The sequence below is a fragment of the Hyaena hyaena genome, unplaced genomic scaffold (genome assembly GCF_003009895.1).
Source record: "Hyaena hyaena isolate Hyena2069 unplaced genomic scaffold, ASM300989v1 scaffold_378, whole genome shotgun sequence".
Lineage (NCBI taxonomy): Eukaryota > Metazoa > Chordata > Mammalia > Carnivora > Hyaenidae > Hyaena > Hyaena hyaena.
In genome coordinates, this window is record NW_024081009.1 from 743,191 (window position 1) to 761,474 (window position 18,284).

General features: G+C 47.0%; 1 protein-coding gene across 2 annotated transcripts in view; it reads right to left on the reverse strand.

The window, feature by feature from the left end:
* Window positions 1–9,249: 9,249 nt before the first annotated feature.
* The window catches only part of MYL4 (myosin light chain 4), a 28,593-nt gene continuing 19,558 nt past the window's right edge, over window positions 9,250–18,284 (reverse strand). For both annotated transcript variants that reach the window (XM_039250650.1, XM_039250651.1), the window contains exons 3-8: window positions 17,874–17,901; window positions 12,464–12,613; window positions 11,063–11,236; window positions 10,508–10,585; window positions 9,905–9,949; window positions 9,250–9,411 (exon numbers count right to left, since the gene is read on the reverse strand). In XM_039250650.1, coding sequence (XP_039106581.1) covers window positions 9,921–9,949; window positions 10,508–10,585; window positions 11,063–11,236; window positions 12,464–12,613; window positions 17,874–17,901 — 459 coding nt within the window. In that variant the 3' untranslated portion in view covers window positions 9,250–9,411; window positions 9,905–9,920. The remainder of the gene's footprint in view (window positions 9,412–9,904; window positions 9,950–10,507; window positions 10,586–11,062; window positions 11,237–12,463; window positions 12,614–17,873; window positions 17,902–18,284) is intronic.

The window sequence follows — 18,284 nt, forward strand, 5'->3', positions numbered from 1 at the left end:
TAGGCAGCAAATGAATGCGGGACTGATTCCTGAAGTTTCTGCTGGCTCATGAAGTGCCCTTGTGAGGCTTAGCCTCTATCAGCCTCAGTTTCCTCATTTGTAGAGTGGGGATAATCACATCTGCCCCAGGAGGAGTAATGGAAAGAAGAAATAAGGCGCCTGGGTGCCTCAGTCAGCTAAGCATCCAACTCTTGATTTTGGCTCAGGTCATGAGCTCATGGTTTGTGAGATGGAGTCCCTCATCAGGGTCTGTGCAGACAGCACAGAACCTGCTTGGGATTCTCTCTCTACCTTTCCCTGCACCTCCCCCACTCATTCTCTCTCTCTCTCTCTCTCTCTCTCTGTGTCTCTTGCTCCTGCTCTTTCTCTCTCTGTCAAAAATAAATACTTAAAAATTTTTTCTAATTAAAAAACAGTAAATGAACAATGTATACAAAGTACAGAAGAGCATTAGCACAGGGTAGGTATGCAGTAAAGGCAATTGCTATTATAATGAACATTATTTCTTCTCCATTTATTTGCAAGGTATTTCTGTTATATTGGGGGCTTCCCAGGAGAATAATAGTTCTTGAGTGCACTTGCCATGATGAGCACTGAGTGATGTATGGAATTGTGGAATCACTACCTTGTACGCCTGAACTAATATGACACCATATGGTAACCACGCTGGAATTAAAAAAGTTTTAAAGGAGAATAGTTCCTTCATTTTTCTCCTTTTGCTAGAGTTGTTCCCTCTTCCTAGAACATTCTTCTCCCCTGTAGAGCTAATAGTTACTAAGTCCTTACAATGTGACACTGTTTTAAGTGCTTTACATGTATTAATTCCCGAATTCGTCTCCTAATAAGCAAATGAGGTCAGTACTACCATTATCTCCATTTTGCAAATAGGGAAATTGAGGCTCAGAGAAGCTGAGACACTTGCTGGAAGGTCACACGGCTCCTAAGCATAGACCCACTGTGACCCTGAGACTACATTCTCTCTTTTTTCTAAATGTTTATTCATTTTTGAGAGAGAGAGCATGAGCAGGGAAGGGGCAGAGAGAGAGAGGGAGACAGAGAATTCGAAGCAGGCTCTGGGCTGAGAGCAACAAGCCTGACGTGGGGCTTGAACTCACAAACCATGACATCATGCCCTGAGCTGAAGTCAGACACCCCCTTGAGACTCTGCTCTTAACCACTGCTCTACCACTTCTGTGAGTGTGGATCAAAATCACCCCCAGCCTCTACACTTTCAATACCAGCTCCAACTGCCCCCAAAGAGCCTCCTGTGATTTCCTAACTGGAAATAAAGCCTACTTCTCCCTTTCAAGTCCCCCCCCCCCACACTTTCTTTGCTAGTATCGCTCTTATAAGCCTTTGCCTTCTGCTTGATATTTTCGTGTTTGTGCACAAAACACGTCTTAGCTTGCCTATCAGTCTTGATATTCCTTGAGGGCAAGGATCCGATTCTATTCAGTTTCCTAAACCCCAAAGGCCTGGCACAATACCAGCTTTTTCTTTATAAGAGACTAGACACTGGCAAACTATCACAAAGACAAAATTCTAAGTCAAATGAAAAGTTGCAGCACCAGCAATAAAATGCACTAAGTCAATGTTTGTGGAACTCTTCACATTCCAACTGGTAACCGTGCTGTCAACACTGGATGTTTGGCCCTGGCTTCCTCATAGCATGGAGGACACAGAGGAGCTGAGTTCAGAGAATGAGCATGGGTGGGGATGGAATGGGAGAAGGGGTAGTAGGGTCCAGGGGGCTACTTTTTAAATCTCCTTTGAAGCCTGAGGGTCAGGAGGCTGAGGGAGCCCAGACACCAGCCCAGCCAGATGTGCTGTTTCCAGTCCTCGGGTGCTAAGAACAGAGTCCCATATGCCCACAGAGAAACCTGAGACACAGACACCCCCAAGCCCCCGTTGGGGGTGTCCCTTAGCTGCCGGATGCACCATAGATGTAAACACAGAATGACACATACTCTCTTGGGGATGACCAAAAATTTATGAGATGAGAGTCATCTCCATTTGACAATAGACTCTGTCTAAGAAAAATGAAACTGGTAGGAGAGTAGGCATGAGAATACTGACCACCAAGAGGATTCACATCCACAGGGAACCCACTGTTTGAGAACAAAAGCCCAGAGGATGCCACCGAATGTGATAAGGGGAGAAGTGACGGTAGAAATTCAATAATTCAATAAGCTCCACACTGGGTGTTATATGGGAACCAACTTGACAATAAACTATTTTTAAAAATTCAAAAATTAAAAAATAAATAAAAAAAGCTCCAGCGCTGGGGGCAAGGGGGAGGGTTTCACACACAGGAAGATCCAGCTTGGTAGGAACACACAGTCAACTAAAAGTGGGGCCACAGATGAAGTAGAATTGCCTCTTTAAACCTAAGTGTGACTCAGGGATGTCTGGGAGAGAGGCAGAAGTGAAGAGAGTCCTTCGAGAAGGGGGTGAGCTATCTTAGAGGTCATGGTAGCCTGGAAAGAACTCTGGCCACACCAGATGCAATATCAAAACATTCAGGGAAAAGATAAACAGAATCCCACAAAGGCTCCGAAAAAACAGTTCTTACCCTTTTTTTGGGTCTCTGACCCCTTTGAAAATATGATGAAAAGTATCAATCTTCTTGGAAAAAGAGCACGAATGTGCCCACAAGAGTCTTTAAAGTTAAAAATCTCTATTCCTAGCACCAGGATAATGGGTGGTATTCAAAAGTAAATCGCAAACAACTAAATAAGGAAATAGGTGGGGAAGGGGCTCCAAAGAGGCTGATGGAGCTGAGGAAAGGGAGTTCTGAGGGTTCTTATCCATAAAGGTGGAAGGAAGGGCAGCTGAGGGCTGATTCTGAACATAAACTTGGGGCATGGGGCTGAGAGGAACAAGGCCAAGAAGGCATAGGTCCTAAATGAGGTGAAAATTTTTTAATGTTAGAATTAATAAAAATATGATGTACCTATGTTCAGAGCAAGAAGAACAAGAAGGGTACAATCCTTTGTGCTGGCAATTTTGACTTCAGTTCCATCTTTTCTGTCCAAAAGATTAATTTCCAGACTCTAAAGTGTGCAAGTAGGGCACCTGGGTGGCTCAGTTGATCAAGCGTCCAACTTCTGTTCCGGTTTTGATCTCACAGTTCGTGGATTCAAGCTCTACATCAGGCTGATGCTGACAACTCAGAGCCTGGAACATACTTTGGACTCTGTATCTCCCTCTCTCTCTGCCTCTCCCCTGCTCATGCTCTGTCTTTCTCTCTCTCTCTCTCTCTCAAAAATAAATATTTAAAAAAATTGAAGTATGCAAGCACATTGCTAAGAGAGAACTGAGCCCCAGATAGAACAAGTTAGACAGCAACTGGCCACGTGAAATGGATACAAGAATCTTGGCCTGAAACAAGCACCTGCTGGCAGGCGCTCAGCTGAGGAAAGAAGAAATGCAAATTTCTGTCATGGGGAATGTTGTTACATCTTTTCTGGGTTGTTTTGAAAGGCAGATCCAGGACTAGCTGATGCAAATCTCAGAAGTGTAGATATCAGATTCTTACTAAGAAGAGTATCAGAGTTGTTCTCAAAATGGAATGGGTTACTTTGAGAGGTATTGAGTCCCAGGTCATGGTAATATTCAAGTGAACAATGGGTAGTCATGTTACAAGGCTTTGATGGAAGAGTTTGAACTAGAGGTCTCTTCCCAACCTGGAAGTCTATAATTCTGTGGTTCTACAAGGTTAGGGGAGAAAAGAAAGTACTTTCCCACTTACCTTTAGATTGTTTTCATATCTCTTCTCTGCCTCTGAGTTTGGCACACATCACTCCAGAGTGGGGTCCCTGCTCACCCTTCCATCCTCTCTCTCTTCCTTTCTCCCTGCCTCTCATCCCATTCTCCAGTTCTTTTTCTCTCTCTCCTTTTATTCTTCCCTATTTCTTTTTACCAAATCCTAAAAGACAGAGACTCTGGTTCCAGTTGGTGGAGATCCAAGCTTGCCACACCTCTTCTGTGAGAGCTCTCACTGCTCTGCGGGAGCCCAAGTCTCTCCCTTGATCCATAGACTTATACTGCCTGGTGTCCTTTCTTCTATTTTGTCTTTTAACATAGTTTAACTTTTCACATTCAGGTCATTTGTCCTCCAGTAGAGTGTAAACTCATGGAGTGACACCACAGACCATGGGTGACTTTGGTTTGGTTTGGTTTGGTTTAGTTTTTAATCTCCCAAAGCACCTACTCTTGGGCACTCCATAGTTCTTCTGAGTGAATGCTTTCTACCACTGAAGGTTTTAGACGTGTATACACAACAGCAATGAAAAGAGAGCAAATGGACAATGGCGGAATAGCAAGAAGCTTGTTGAGTTCTAAATGATCAGTATCAGAGAGTTGGAAGGGATTAACGATGAGCTAATCATCCTCCTCATTTTGCAACTTGTAGAACTGAAGACAAGCACGGATGCGATATAGGAGCCGACTGGACGTGTCCAGAATAGTGTCCTCTCTTTGACCCCTTATTGCAAAATTTTGTGGGATTACTGAAGCAAGCTAACTGCTAGTTGTGAGTCTTTGAAAGTGAATAAAACCCCCATTTTCCTGAAGGCATAGTGATAGACTGAGTGACTTAAGGTCCCTTCCAGCCCAGCCTGGGAATTCCTCTTCCTCTGCCTCTCGGGGTCCAGCTGTGCGATCACACACCTGGGCGTCCAGCGGAAGCATGCCGCTGCAATTCTGCCATCTAGCGGTAGGAGGCTGATATTGCACCACCAGCCGTCTCCACCAACACACCTCCCACCTGAAAGCCCAAGTTACCAAAGGCGTTTTTCGGGACGCTACCCAAACACGTGATGGCACTATGCCACATGCTGCTCTCCAGTGATTACACTCCACTGGAAGTCTCCAGGGTTTTCTCTAGCGCTGATATCTTCGGTTCCAACTTGGCAGCTGGTTAAGGAGACTAAATTGTGGCCATTGATAATTAGCACAGAGACTTGCAGCGAAAGGCTGCAGAGGGGGGCAGCCTGACTTGGGTCTTGAAGGGTGGGAATCATTTGCTCAGAAAGAAGAGCACACAACAGAAGGGAGGAATAAAATGGATGAAGTGGACATGAGGGCGAGGAGGGAGATGAGGAGGAGGAGGAAGCAAAATGGAGGAGCTAAGGAGGAGAAAGAGTTCAGCAGGCTACATCAAGTGGTGTCCCTAGGAGAGTAGAGTCAAATAAAGGAGGAAACTGACAGAAAGCTTTGGGAATGACCAGTAGCTTTTGGGGAGGTTTTTTAAGTCCTAATTGAGGAAGCAACTTCATGAAAATGGCATTCTAGGAATATTAATATTATACCATGCTACAGCCTTCAACTAGAGGGAGGAAATTAAAAGACTAAAGGGTGGAGTTTGTTGTTGTTATTCTGTGTCATGTCTTAAAAATCTTAAATGGGGATAATGACTCTTATGTCCCAGGCTGCTATGAGAAAAAGTGATGTGAAGTGCTTAGCCCAGTGCCCGGCACATAATAGGTGTTCACTGAGTTGATAATGCTCTTTATTATCATCTCTCTGAAATCTGCCTTTGGCCTCAGCAGACCCCATTCCATAATCACCTTAGCTCTAGTGACTGCCTTCCCCATTTTGTCTCTGGGAGCAGGACAGACTCTGGGCTTAGGAGCCAGGATGCACACAATGACCTTTGGACAGGAGGTACGGAAGGGGCAGAGCAGGGAGAGTGTAAGAAGGAGCCTTCCCTAAATCTCCTCCCTGTGTCCTACCTTGGTTCATCCCCTCTGACTGTGGGAACTTTCAATGAAGCTACCCATCCTCTCTGAGCCGGAGCAGGAAGCCTCCTCTGCAGCATCTGTCCACAGGTTTGGAGTGGTGAGGAAGCTGCATCAGGGTCTGTGTTTATTGTCCCAATCCCTGGGAGACGGGAAGCCTGGCCTATGGGCACATTCAGTCACCTTCGTCCTTCCACAAGGACCATCATTGACCATCACCCCATCAAGATGGCACCATTGCTGGCTCCAGGCTAGAGCCCTCCTCCCATCTGCACAGGATCTGGGACGGCCCTTGCCCCCTTCCCCCTACCTTCATTCGATCTCCTGAAGGGCCACCCTCTTAGAGCCATAGTCGGCCACCCCTCAGGGTGGTGGAAGGAACCACAGTGGGCTCAGTCCTATTCCTATAGAGTATATGGTCTGCTAGGGAACTGAATTATGCTTCCAAATTCAGCCCTCAAATCGAATTCCTTAAATTCATATGTTGAAGCTCCAGCTCCCCATCCCCAATGTGAAGGCATTTGGAGGTGGGGCCTTTGATAATCATATTTGGGCAAAGTCACGATTGTAGAGCCCTCAAAATGGATTTACCTCTGTCTCTCTTCCTCTCCTCTCCCCACTTTTTCTCCTCTCTGGGAATACAACAGGAAAACCGGAAGAGAGTCCTCACCAGCCCAAGCAGGCTGGTACCCTGACCTCAGACTTCCAGCCCCCAGAACCGTGAGACATAAATGACTGTTGTTTAAGCGCCCATGGTCTGTGGTATTTTGTCATGGCGGCCCGAGCAGATGAAGACATGGCCTGAGTTGTGGTTTGAAATCCTGGAAGTCAGTCCAAAGAAAAACTTGGAAATAGGTCACCTTTCACCCACACCTCTTCTCAGGTGGGGCACGTGCTGAGCCTGACTGGCGCGCCAGGCCGGAGGGAGGCTGTGGAGGGACGGGGTGACTAAGAGGACAAGGGCATGAACAAGCCCAATGCCATAGAAGTCGTGCTGGTGTCAGAGGAGGATGCTTCCGGAACTCCTCCTCCTCCTCCGGTAGCAGTGGTAGCAGAGCCAGAGCAGCCATCTTAGACCCTGAACAGAGGTCATAGATAAAAGGAGCCTGGGTGCCGAGGACTTTGTGCAGAATGGCTGCCACCATCCCAGCCCTGGATTGCCAACCTCTGCACTTCAATGGGAGGGAAAGATGCACTTTTGTTTCTTTCAAACTGCTTTTGGTCTTCGTAACTCACAGACGAATATAACCATAACTGATAGCGCATTCCAAGAATGTTGGCTGTTGTCTGTCACACGATTACAACCATTTAATGTCTGTCTTCCCCTTAGATTGTAGGCTCCACGAGGGCAGGGACCATGACCGTACAGTGAATCCCCAAGGCCCAAGCCAGTGCCATCCACACAGTAGGCACCCAGTAAGTGTCTATTGAAGGAGTTGGTAAGCCCTGTTCAAGACCTTCTTGCTCTCTGGGGCTGAGCACCAGCCTTGGGGCATCTTTACCTTTAGGTCCCACTTCAAGCCCATCTCCCAGGGAGAATCTTCCCTGTCACTTCCTTCTGGTTCCTCTCCTTCCAGGTCCCCTGGAACTTACACTATAAGTTACAAGGATGAAGTCGTCCTGCTGCTGTTACGCTATTTGGCAATCATTTCCTGGTTAGTCCCTGGATGCTCCTGCCATTGCTGAACTGGACCATATGTTACTTTGGCAAGGAAAACACTTCCAGTTTTGTAATCATTGGGAGTTTTAGCCCCGATTCCTCACAAATGCATATAGTGAACAATAAACACTTTGTGAAGAAAGGAAGGAAGGAAATCTGATGAGGCCCCGACATGGAGGCAGAATGTCAGATTTCAAGTTGGGGAAGATGATTTTCAAAAAGGAGAAATAAATAAGGTCAAAAAAGAGTAGTCAGAATGGTAGGGAGTAAACAAGAGTGAAAAACTCCCAAGAGCCTAACTTGGAAAAAAATTTCAAAGGCAGGTTGGTGTTGAAAATGGGAAAAATAGGAGATTCTGGGAAAGTGGGCTGGACTTCTGTTAGCTGTGACCTTGGATAAGTCACTTCACCTCTAACGATCCATTTCTTTTATTTTTACAGTTAGGTCTGGCTCAATCAGTGTTCTTCTGGTTGTGTTCCAAGGAACCCAAATAGAGATTCCAAGAAGCTGGAATCCAGCCCACCGCCTCAGCCAGAGAGCTCGGTTCCCATCAGCTTCATGACTGGTTTCCCCATAGAGTAGAAGTCAGTTTAGCTAAAACAGTTTAAAAACCACTGGAGTCAACGACCCCTCTTACAACTACATAAAGATCTCTGGTTTTATGATTCAAACAGTTTACTCCCAAAGCGGGACCCCTCTTCAAAGGAAGAAGGCTTATACATGGGCCTTGGTCTCCTCTTCCCAGCCAGACTACAAATTCTGAGAAGGGCAAACTTGGGCTTGTGGTTCTCTGCTTCCCACGACAATCTTCCCATTTGGGCTCATGGAATCCCAACAATGGCTGGATTTATAGATGTTCCACAAAGTTCTGTGGTTGGATGTCCCAGCAGGGCAGCAGAAAGGCTGTGAGAAGGAGAATCGAATCCACTCTGGGGAGTTCTCAGGGATAAAAGGACCCCCATACAGGAGTAACTGGGCCCTGGAACTCCCATATAAGTGGTTCTGCTCTTGGGTGTGTTGTCTTTAACTTCATCACATCCTCTATCTCCTTCCCAATCCTGGTTTTCTCATCTCTCTCCTTTTCCCACTTGCCTTTTGCTGCTCCCTTGCCCTCCCAGGCAGAGGTCTGTGCTCCCTCTGACCCTGACACTTTCCAGGGCCCTGAGCTGGAGTCCTGGGTATGGAGCCCAGGGTTTGAGCAGTGAATCAGGAGGATGTCCAGGATACGCAGGGCTGAATAGGGTCCTGGGGGCTTTGTACTCAGGGAAAGAGGCACCTACAGGGGCCCACATCAAGTAACAAGGACCATACACTAAATGTGGTTACATACATGCAGTGGAATGCTATTCATCATTAAAAAACAAGGGAATTCTGACATAGGTCACATCATGGATGAACCTTGAGGACATTATGCTGAGTGAAACAAGCCAGATGCAAAAAGACGAATGCTGTATGACTCCACTTCCATGAGATACCTAAATCAGTCAAATTAATGGATATAGAAAGTAGAATGGTGATCACCAGGGGCTTGGGGAAGAGGGAAATGGGGAGCTAGTGTTTCATGAATATACAATTGCAGTTTTGTAAAATTAAAAGGTTCTGGAGATTGGTTACACAGTGTGAATATGCTTAACACTATAGACCTATACACTAAAAATGGTTAAGATGGAAATTTTATATTATGTGTATTTTGTCTCCCAGATGCCAGATACTACTCATTTCTCTGAGGAAAATGCATGAAAATTCATCTCTCTCTCTCTCTCTCTCTCTCTCTCTCTCTCTCACACACACACACACACACACACACACCTCAATTAATTACTTTTAAAAACACAATTCAGAGACTGGTTGGAATCCAAGAATTTGGCCCGGCTCGCCCCAGCTGTTTATTCACAGGGAGTCCTCGGGGCTGTGACACAGCAGTTAAGTCCAGGACCCCAGCTCCAGCTCAGTCACTCTGGGCCACTTGCTTAACTCGCCCCAGAAAGGCTAAGGCCAAGGGCCAGGCACCTGAAAGAAAGTGCTAGATGAACCCCCACACCTTATCACAAACCCCATACCCCAATCAGGATGGGCCTCGGCTCAGGGGAGCTCAGAGGAGGGAGTGAATAGGAACACAGTCCAGAGCACCAGCCAGGAGCACTCTCTCCTCTACCCAGGACCTGGTTTTCGCACATGCAGGAGCCTATACAGGAGGCCCAGGCCTAAGGGACCCTTAGAGACCCTAAGAAAGGCCATAAGGTATGACTGATGGGGGTCAAGATAGGGTGCAGAGACCAAGGAGAGCACATGGCCAGGCTGGAAGGGAGCAAGGGTGGGAGGCAGGAGCACAGAGAGCAAAGGTAGGCAGACCAGGTTGCTCTCCCATCGTGACCCCCCCACCCCCACCGCCCCGTTTCCCCTGAGGGGCTGGGTTGGAACAGAAAAGCTCTAGGGCATGTAGTGGTATTTGGGAGCCCCTGGCAGACCCCAGAAGGGGCCAGGAGGGAGAGGCCGCACTCACCCTGGAGAGGTCTGCTTCACCCAGACATGATGTGTTTGACAAAGGCTGAGAAAGAAAACAGAAATCAGTCACGCACTTGGCACCTCCCAGCCCCTGGGACCTCTTCCCCTCCCATATACTGCCAGACTTCCAACCTTCCCCTCTCCTTTTCCCCAGACCATGACTCTTTCTCTTATTTGGGGTTGATGGGGAGCAGCTGGAGGAAGAGACGGACCCTCTGCCCTGTGTCTTCTCAGCTGACAGTCCGAGATGGACAAAATGAGCTCCATTGTCTCTGCTAATCCCTGCAACCTTGAGAAAGGTGCCAGCACAACCCCATTGCTGAGATTTAAAAAAACTAAGGCTCAGAGAGGTAAGTGACTTGATCCAAGTCACACAGCTGGCCTATCACAGATCTATCTCCAAACTCTGGGCTCTTTCCGTTATAATATGCTGTTCACTCCAAGGATGGAAAAGAACATCCAATGGGAGCCGACCATCACCCATGTGGTCCACACAGCTTCCAGGCCCTGGATCTGCCTTGTCCTAGTCTACAGATCCGCCCAGCCCAAACTGTGCCCGCCATGCCTGGGTGCCCGAGGAAGTGAGGCCATGACCCAGTACCTTCATAATTGATGCAGCCATTGGCATCCTCTTGCCCAGCCAACAGCTGTTCCACTTCAGCCTCAGTCATCTTCTCTCCTGGGATTGGAGAAGTAGGCTCTGAGTTACAGATGGCCAAGGAGGGACAGGCAAAACCCAAGCACCACCTCGAGGCCCAAGGCTCCCCGGGACTGGGAGGGGGACATCCAAGCTTTGGAAGGGAAGCAAGTGTCTTAGATCCCTCCTACTCCCCGAGGCCTCGCCCTCTGCCCTACAGCCAGCACTGGGCCAGCAGACTAGGACCTCAGTGACTGAGGCAATGCCAAGGTCAGAAGCCCTGGGTTCCATGTTTCACGCTTCAGCCCTGCCTGCTCTGCCAACCTGCTCTTCTCTCCTCCCAAGCCCAGCTGAGCAAACCCAGTTGGGGAAGGTTGTTCCTACAGAGCCTGGGGAGATAGGACCTGAATCAGGATGTGATCCTCAGAACACAGGGGCCCTTGGACACCCCCAACATATGCCACTTGGGCACTTCCCACCCCTCCATTCCTCCCACCAGAGCTCCACCAGCCTGCATACCCAGGGTGGCAAGGACATGGCGAAGCTCGGCGCCCATGACGGTGCCATTGCTCTCCTTGTCAAACACGCGCAGCCCCTCCACAAAGTCCTCGTAGGTGCCCTGCTCCTTGTTGCGGGAGATGTGCTGCAGGATGGGCAGGAACGTCTCAAAGTCCAGCATCTTGGCATTCATCTCTGTAGGCGGGAAGGAAAGAATGTGCTGGGAGCAGAGGGTCAGCAGGGAGCCTTGCCCCAGCTCTGCCAGGCCAGGACCAGGGCAGAAGGGAAAAGCTGCCATGACTCCCACCCAGACCTCTCCTCCCGGTGGCCAGCTAGGCAGGAGAGCTAAGGGTGACTGCAGCAGGATCTGAGGGCACCCAAAGTGTCACAGAACCAGGCCTCACATTCACAAGGTAGACTTGTGATATGTGACAGGTCACAGAGGTAAACTGATAAGATTACAAAAAAGAGAATTTTGCAAAATTCTTCCTTTGGGTTTCATTACTAGACCACGTTGCCTGGAGCAACTCTGAATCAATAATTTTTATAAATTTGCAATCCTTCTGTGACTAGCCCACTTCTCCCATGTTGTAGTGTGTTGAAAGCTTTACTTTTTAAATACCACAAGAGTTGGCAATTCTTTCTTTTATAACAACATAGGAACCTCCAAACATGGAAATTCCAGGACATCTTTTAATCTCTAAGCAGGCCTGCTGGTCCTCTGACCCTTTCCTGTCCACATCCTTCACCCCACACTGCTGTCATCACCAGCAAGAGAAGGAGGGGAAGGATCCATGTGGGGCCCAGGAAGCCACTAGAGATGCCCCCCAGCCCCCACTGGGGGGCTCTGGCCAGGTCTGCCTGCCTCACCTAGTGCCCACACCTCTCAGGACATGTGTGTCAGAGCAGCTGTTAACCTTACTACCATACATGACAAGTGACATTCACAAATGGGACACATTCCCTTGTGCAACTTTGGAAACTCATTCCCCAAAACCTACTGAATGCAAATGAGCAAAAGAGACATCTTTACAGAGCTCATCTCCAGTCTGCTCTAACTTCTATTAAATGAGTAATTTGCAATCTTCAGTGCTCTGACCCTCATTAGAAACTAAGTATTTGTGATACAACTCATAGTGGTCACAGGACATTTCAGGGTAAGAGCAACTGGGTGCAGGGGTGCCAGCGGGTGGTTCGTGGTCAGATCCCCACCTCGCCTCCCTGCCCCCTGAGGCATCAGAGGAAGACACTGAAGCAATATAATGTCACTCTTGCTCTCCAGGAGCTCCGACCTCACTAGGAAAACAAGAACAGCTCCTAACCTGGGGAGGCGGGGCTGGCCTTGAAGGGTTAAAGTGGGAGAAGAGAAAGAGCCCCAGGGGCCGTGGGACAGACACCAAGAGCTACAAGGCCCACACTGACCTTCAGGCTTGGGCTTGCCAAGGACGCGCAGCACCTCGGCGTTGGTGGGGTTCTGGCCCAGTGCCCGCAGCACGTCCCCACACTGCCCATAGGTGATCTTCATCTCCCCAGTCGGCGTCCGGTCAAACAATGAGAAAGCCTCTTTGAACTCTGCAGAGAGAAGACCTGACTGCAGGCCCCTGGGCTGAGGCTGATCAGCCTCCACCTGCCCAGGATGAAGGGCAGCTCAATGTGATTGATAAAGCATTTGTATTTCCCCTTGGCCATCGTTCCAGCCGCTCCTTAGAACTACCCCACAGCATCTTCTGACAATCAAAGGGGAATCCTGGAGACTGCGTGACCTACTCCAGCGCTCCGCCTGGGGTCTCTTCTATCAGTCATGGTCATATAACCTCCCCTGCCTCACTGCTGCCATCCATCCACCCTCCCCTGCTGTAGGGGAGGTGCCTGACTGTCAAAAATGGCAGGGAAGTGAAAACAGCACAAGCTCAGAAGTCAGGATTCCCTGGTTCTCATCTTGGCTCTGCTGAGTAGCTCAGAATAAGCCCAGCTAAGATTCCGTTTCCTTGTGCAAACACAGGGAGCAAGGCTCCACTGAGTGTCAAAGGAGGTGGCAGTGGGGGGCCGGGGGGGCACACTGCAAAGTGATAAGACCTGTTCGAAAGCTGGCTACTATCAGCACTGCCTTTTCCAGGCCAGACAAGCTGACCTGGTGGAGACAGTCAGAGCACCCCAGCTCTAACACTGACTTGCTAGTGGCCTTGAGCAAACTACTAGCCTCAGTGGGCCCTCCTTTTTTAGCTCTAAGCAGGGATACAATGTCCACCTGAGTGGGTTGCTGGGGGGCAGGGGGGGTTGCCAAGTGCACCAAGCATGTTGTCTAGTGTATTTTAAAGGAATCCAACAAATGGTGGCTATTGTATTCCCTACTTCCAGAGCCAGCTCAGAGCTGGGACTAGACTCCCTGAAGGTACCAGGTCAGGTATCATAGAGGCAGGGCCGAATTAAGGCACTCCTGGGCCTTTTGCAGAGAACTTTAATTCCTCATTAATTTGGATTCAACCAGTTCATTACTGGGGATAATCCGGACTGGGAATGGCAAAGAAATGGTTTACTAAGCAGATAGATTAACAATATAAACCAAAGAACCACTTAGGAAGAAAGCTGCTTTTAATCCTCACCAAGTACTTTAGAAACACTTATCCCTTAGAGGCTGTTTAGGGATTATTTACAAACCATTCTGCACATCAAAGCAAGTTCCCCCAAGATGGTTACTTGCAAGTCTTTATTGGGCTTTGTAAGAATTTAAAAACATATAAAACCACATGTCTTTCAATTACTGAATAATTGAGTTCAAATTCCATTTCCATTGCTTACTAGCTGTATGACCTTAAGCAAGTAAATATTTAACCTCCATAAACCTCTCCTCTTCTGTAAATGACACCTACCTCATAGGGTTCTTAAATTACATTCAAATTGAATACAATAATGTATGTTACAAATCTTAAGAAAATATCCAGTGTATAGTAAATACTCAAACAATGGTGTATTATCTCACTACCACTTAGCTATGTGATCCTGGCCAGGCCACTTAACCTCACCGAACCTTGGTTTCCTCCTTTGCCAAAAGGAAATGACACCCACCTCACAGTTTTGTTAGGATAAAAAAAAAATTTTTTTTTTAACTTTTAAGGCAATGATCATGACTTCTAGCACAAATTTGGTGCTCAGTGAATACGTGTGAGCCGAATCTGAACTCAGACTTTTTGATCTTTTTTTAGTTCATTCTGAAGACTGAGGTCAGAGTTAATAAAAGAAGGAGTCCCCTCATCAAAGAACATAATGAAACTCACTAGGAGGGTGGAACATAAGGAGGGAAAGTGATAAGAACAATGACCTGTATTTGATCACTTACAATGGACCAAGCTCTGCACTAATAATGTTGTAAGGACATTTCAAAAACCTTATGTTGGGGCGCCTGGGTGGCTTAGTCAGTTAAGCGTCCGACTTTAGCTTAGGTCATGATCTCACGGTTCGTGGGTTCGAGCCCAGCGTCGGGCTCTGTGCTAACTGCCAGCTCAGAGCCTGGAGCCTGTTTCAGAGTCTGTAACTCCCTCTCTCTCTGACCCTCCCCTGCTCACGCTGTCTTTCTCTCTCTCTCTCTCTCTCTCCTAGAAATAAATAAAACATTAAAAAAACACACACACACAAACCTTATGCTATAGGTATTGCTACCCTCATTTATAGGTTAGTGTGCATGTGACTTCTGGCCAAGGATTCAGGACACCAAGGAAACAGTGAGGAGGGGGGAGGAGGGGAGAAGGATCTGCTGTGCCTGCTAATGCTCCAGCCTGCTGCAGAGTCCTGGTGTGCACAGAAGCCCTAAACACTGAAGTTTAGGGCTGCTACTAGGCAGAAGACAAAGCCAGTGCGATCTTGGGGTGTATGAGAAGTGATGTTCGTGGGCTCAGAAGAAACCTCTTCTCAATAGTCTGTAGTAGTCAGGTGCTTACTAGAGCAATGAGCAAATGTGGTAATCCCTTCCTACAAGAATATGGAAATCTGGAGAGGGACTGGTAAATCAAGAGTTAGAAGCTAATTCCTATGAGAAAAAAAAAATAGCATTTAAAAAATGGGACCAGAGCACCTCAGTGGCTCAGTCAGTTGAATCTCTGATTTTGACTCAGGTCATGATCTCTAGGTTTATGAGTTCTAGCCTCACACCAGGCTCTCTGCTGTCAGCGTGGAGCCCACTTTGGATCCTCTGTCTCCCTCTCTCTGTGCCGCTCCTCCACTCATGCCTCCTGCTCTCAAAAATGAATAAACATTTTGTTAAGACAAAATGGAACCATATCACCTGGAGAATATAAAGCTATGACAGGATTCAACAACTATCTTCAAGTAGATGAAAGATATGTAGAGGATTCTGAATAGAGTCACAGAATTTCTGAATTGAAAAGAACCAAATATATTACTTTGCCAATAAGAATATTAAGGTTCAAAAAAGTGTCTTGCCCAAAGTCTCATGGCCAATAATGGTAGAATTAGAGCTAATGCCAAAATCTGATTCCAAATAACATTCTTTCTAGCATACCACACAAAACTATCTTCAGCTTCATCAAAGAGCAAATGAAGAGATAGCAAGAGTAAAATTAAAACAGAAACAATTCCAGTCCAAAATAAGAAACAATACCTTCAAGGTCAGAGGGATGACAGACTGAAAGGAGTTAGGCCACAGCCCCAAAAATCCTTAAGGAGGAAAAGAGACAACCAGCTGTTGCCCTTGGCTCTGACCACAATTCCCACTTGGGAAATGAAAAGTTGGTATCATTAGTTGACTTTGTAGTCCTCATGAGTACCACTATGCTCATGTCTACACCAAAGTATATACTTAAGTAAAATACACTGATGTGAGTTTTAAGTGTTTTGCAGCACTGCAGGCTATTGACTGAAAGTGAGTGTCTACAGAGTGTTGCAAAAGCAGAGTCAGATTCAATTCATAAATTTCAAAATGTATCCACTAGTTGTCATGCCCTGTTTTTGGGTAAACTGGCATCACTTTTTGGGAAGGCAGTTTGGCAATAACTATTACAGTTTAAAATGCATGTATCCTTTGACCTACTGCTAGGAAGTTCCTCTGGGGAAAGCATGCTGATACCCCCCAACTGGAAACTGCCTGAAGGTCTATCACTGCTAGCCTGATTAAATTAAAAGGTACATCCATTCTTTTTTAGAGAATGTAATTCTTAGGGCGCCTGGGTAGCTCACTCAGTTAAGCATCGGACTCTTGATTTCAGCTCAGGTCATGAGCTCACGCCTTGTGAGATCGAGCCCTGAGTAGGGCTCTGCACTGACAACGTGGAGGCTGCTTGGGATTCTCTCTCTCCCTCTGTCTCAGCCCCTACCCACCCCAAAATAAATAAATTAATTTAAAAAAATAAAATAATGTAATTTTTAAAATGAAGAACTGTTTGTGTTAACTATAAAAAGATACCAAGATACAGTATTAAGTAATATATATTATATATTAGTAAATCCAAATATGTATTAAGTAGAAAGTATAGGACAGTATGTATCACATGACTCAATATATATAAATTTTTTAAATACATACTGATATACTACTATATTTTCTCAAAGGACATATAGTCTTATTAACAATGGATTTGGGAGAGGGATCAGCATGAGAGGAAAGCAAGGGGAAAATATTTTTATTTTTCATTATTTACTTTTAAGTAGTATATGGTTTTTCAACCATTTATTAGTCTACTTTTTAAAAATATAGTGTGTGCTTAAAATCAAGGGGTTGGATCAGAGGACCTTTCGAGGTCCCTCCCAGCTCCCATGATTTTATGTCCTGGAGGCATCTGGTGGGGAAAACGGATAAGGTGCAATGGCCATGAGCCCCAGCTATAAAGTAGATATCACTTGATGAAATATTCTATTCTCAGAACAGCAGACTCCTACAGGAGATGGCCAGTAATCAGGTGGCAGGGTAGGAGATCTTGAGGCTTATCTTGAAGCTGTACTTAATATCACTTTATGTCTTCCTCAGAGGTGGAGAAGGGTTGGTGGTGGGAATCACAGGTGGACTACACACCTCGAAGTCACCATTGGCCCTTCCTCCTTTAGCGGGTGAGCACCTCAGCAGGCTACAGGATGAGGGAGAGGATGTCAATGACCTAAGGAGGGCTTTCCAATACCAGGAACAGAAATGAGAGTTCTAAATATCTTGAATAGCAGGTTTGGGCAGTGGACGGGGAAAAAAGACATTTGTGCTATGCATCTACTATGTTCCAGGCAGTCTAGCAGAATAGGTGAGAATTCAGGTCTGGAATCAGATTGCCTGAGTTTGAATCCTGGCTCCACCACCAACTGCCTGTGTAAGATTGGGCAAACTACCAAACCTGTCTGTGCCTCAGTGTTATCACTATAAAATGTGAGTAGTAACAGTCTCTGCCTCATGAGGTTGTTGTGAGAATTAAGTGAGTTAATCCACGTAAAATACTTAAGAAATAACACACTTAGGGGTACCTGGGTGGCTCAGTCAGTTAAGCATCTGACTCTTGGTTTGCATTCAGGTCATGACCCCAGGGCTCCGTGCTGGGCATGGAGCCTGCTTAGGTCTCCATTTCTCCCCCCACCCCCAAGACCCTCCCCACCCCCACTCACTCTCTCTGAAAAACGAAAGAGAGAGGGAGGAAGGCAGGCAGGAAGGAAGGAAGGATAGACATATCTGTTGTAGTTGAAAATGGGCACACAGAAAACCTTTGGCAAATTCAGGTTATCGATGATGATGACAGTGACTATTATTACCGAGATGACAACTGCTCCTCTCCCTCCTCCTCCTCCTCCAGGAAAGTGCAACAGAGGGTGTGGGGGTGGGGGGAGTGGGGTTGTCAGGACTCACCTTCGATCTGGTCAGCAGTGAAGTCTATCTGTGGGGAGGGAAACACAGGAATGAGGGCTGAGACTGCCAAAGGCTCCCAAAGCACAAGTGGCCTGGAGTCACCTCCCATGGGCCACCAATGAGCAGGGCAGGAGACTGAGCCCAGAACCCCAGTCTCCTGATGGAGGAGCCACAGCTGACAGGCTATCACATAGCACAGCCGCCAGAGCACCTGCCGTCATTACCACTTGTGAAGCCATGGCTCACAATGAGAGGGAAAGAGAAATACCCTAGATGCTGACTCCCTTTTATAATTTCTTTGGATCAAAGGTAAATAATTCCTCATCGTAGCCGGCAAAAAACTGCACTCACTTTCATCCCTACTTTGCAATCCACCGCAATCCCTCCCCCACTGGGCGCCCACCACTCCTC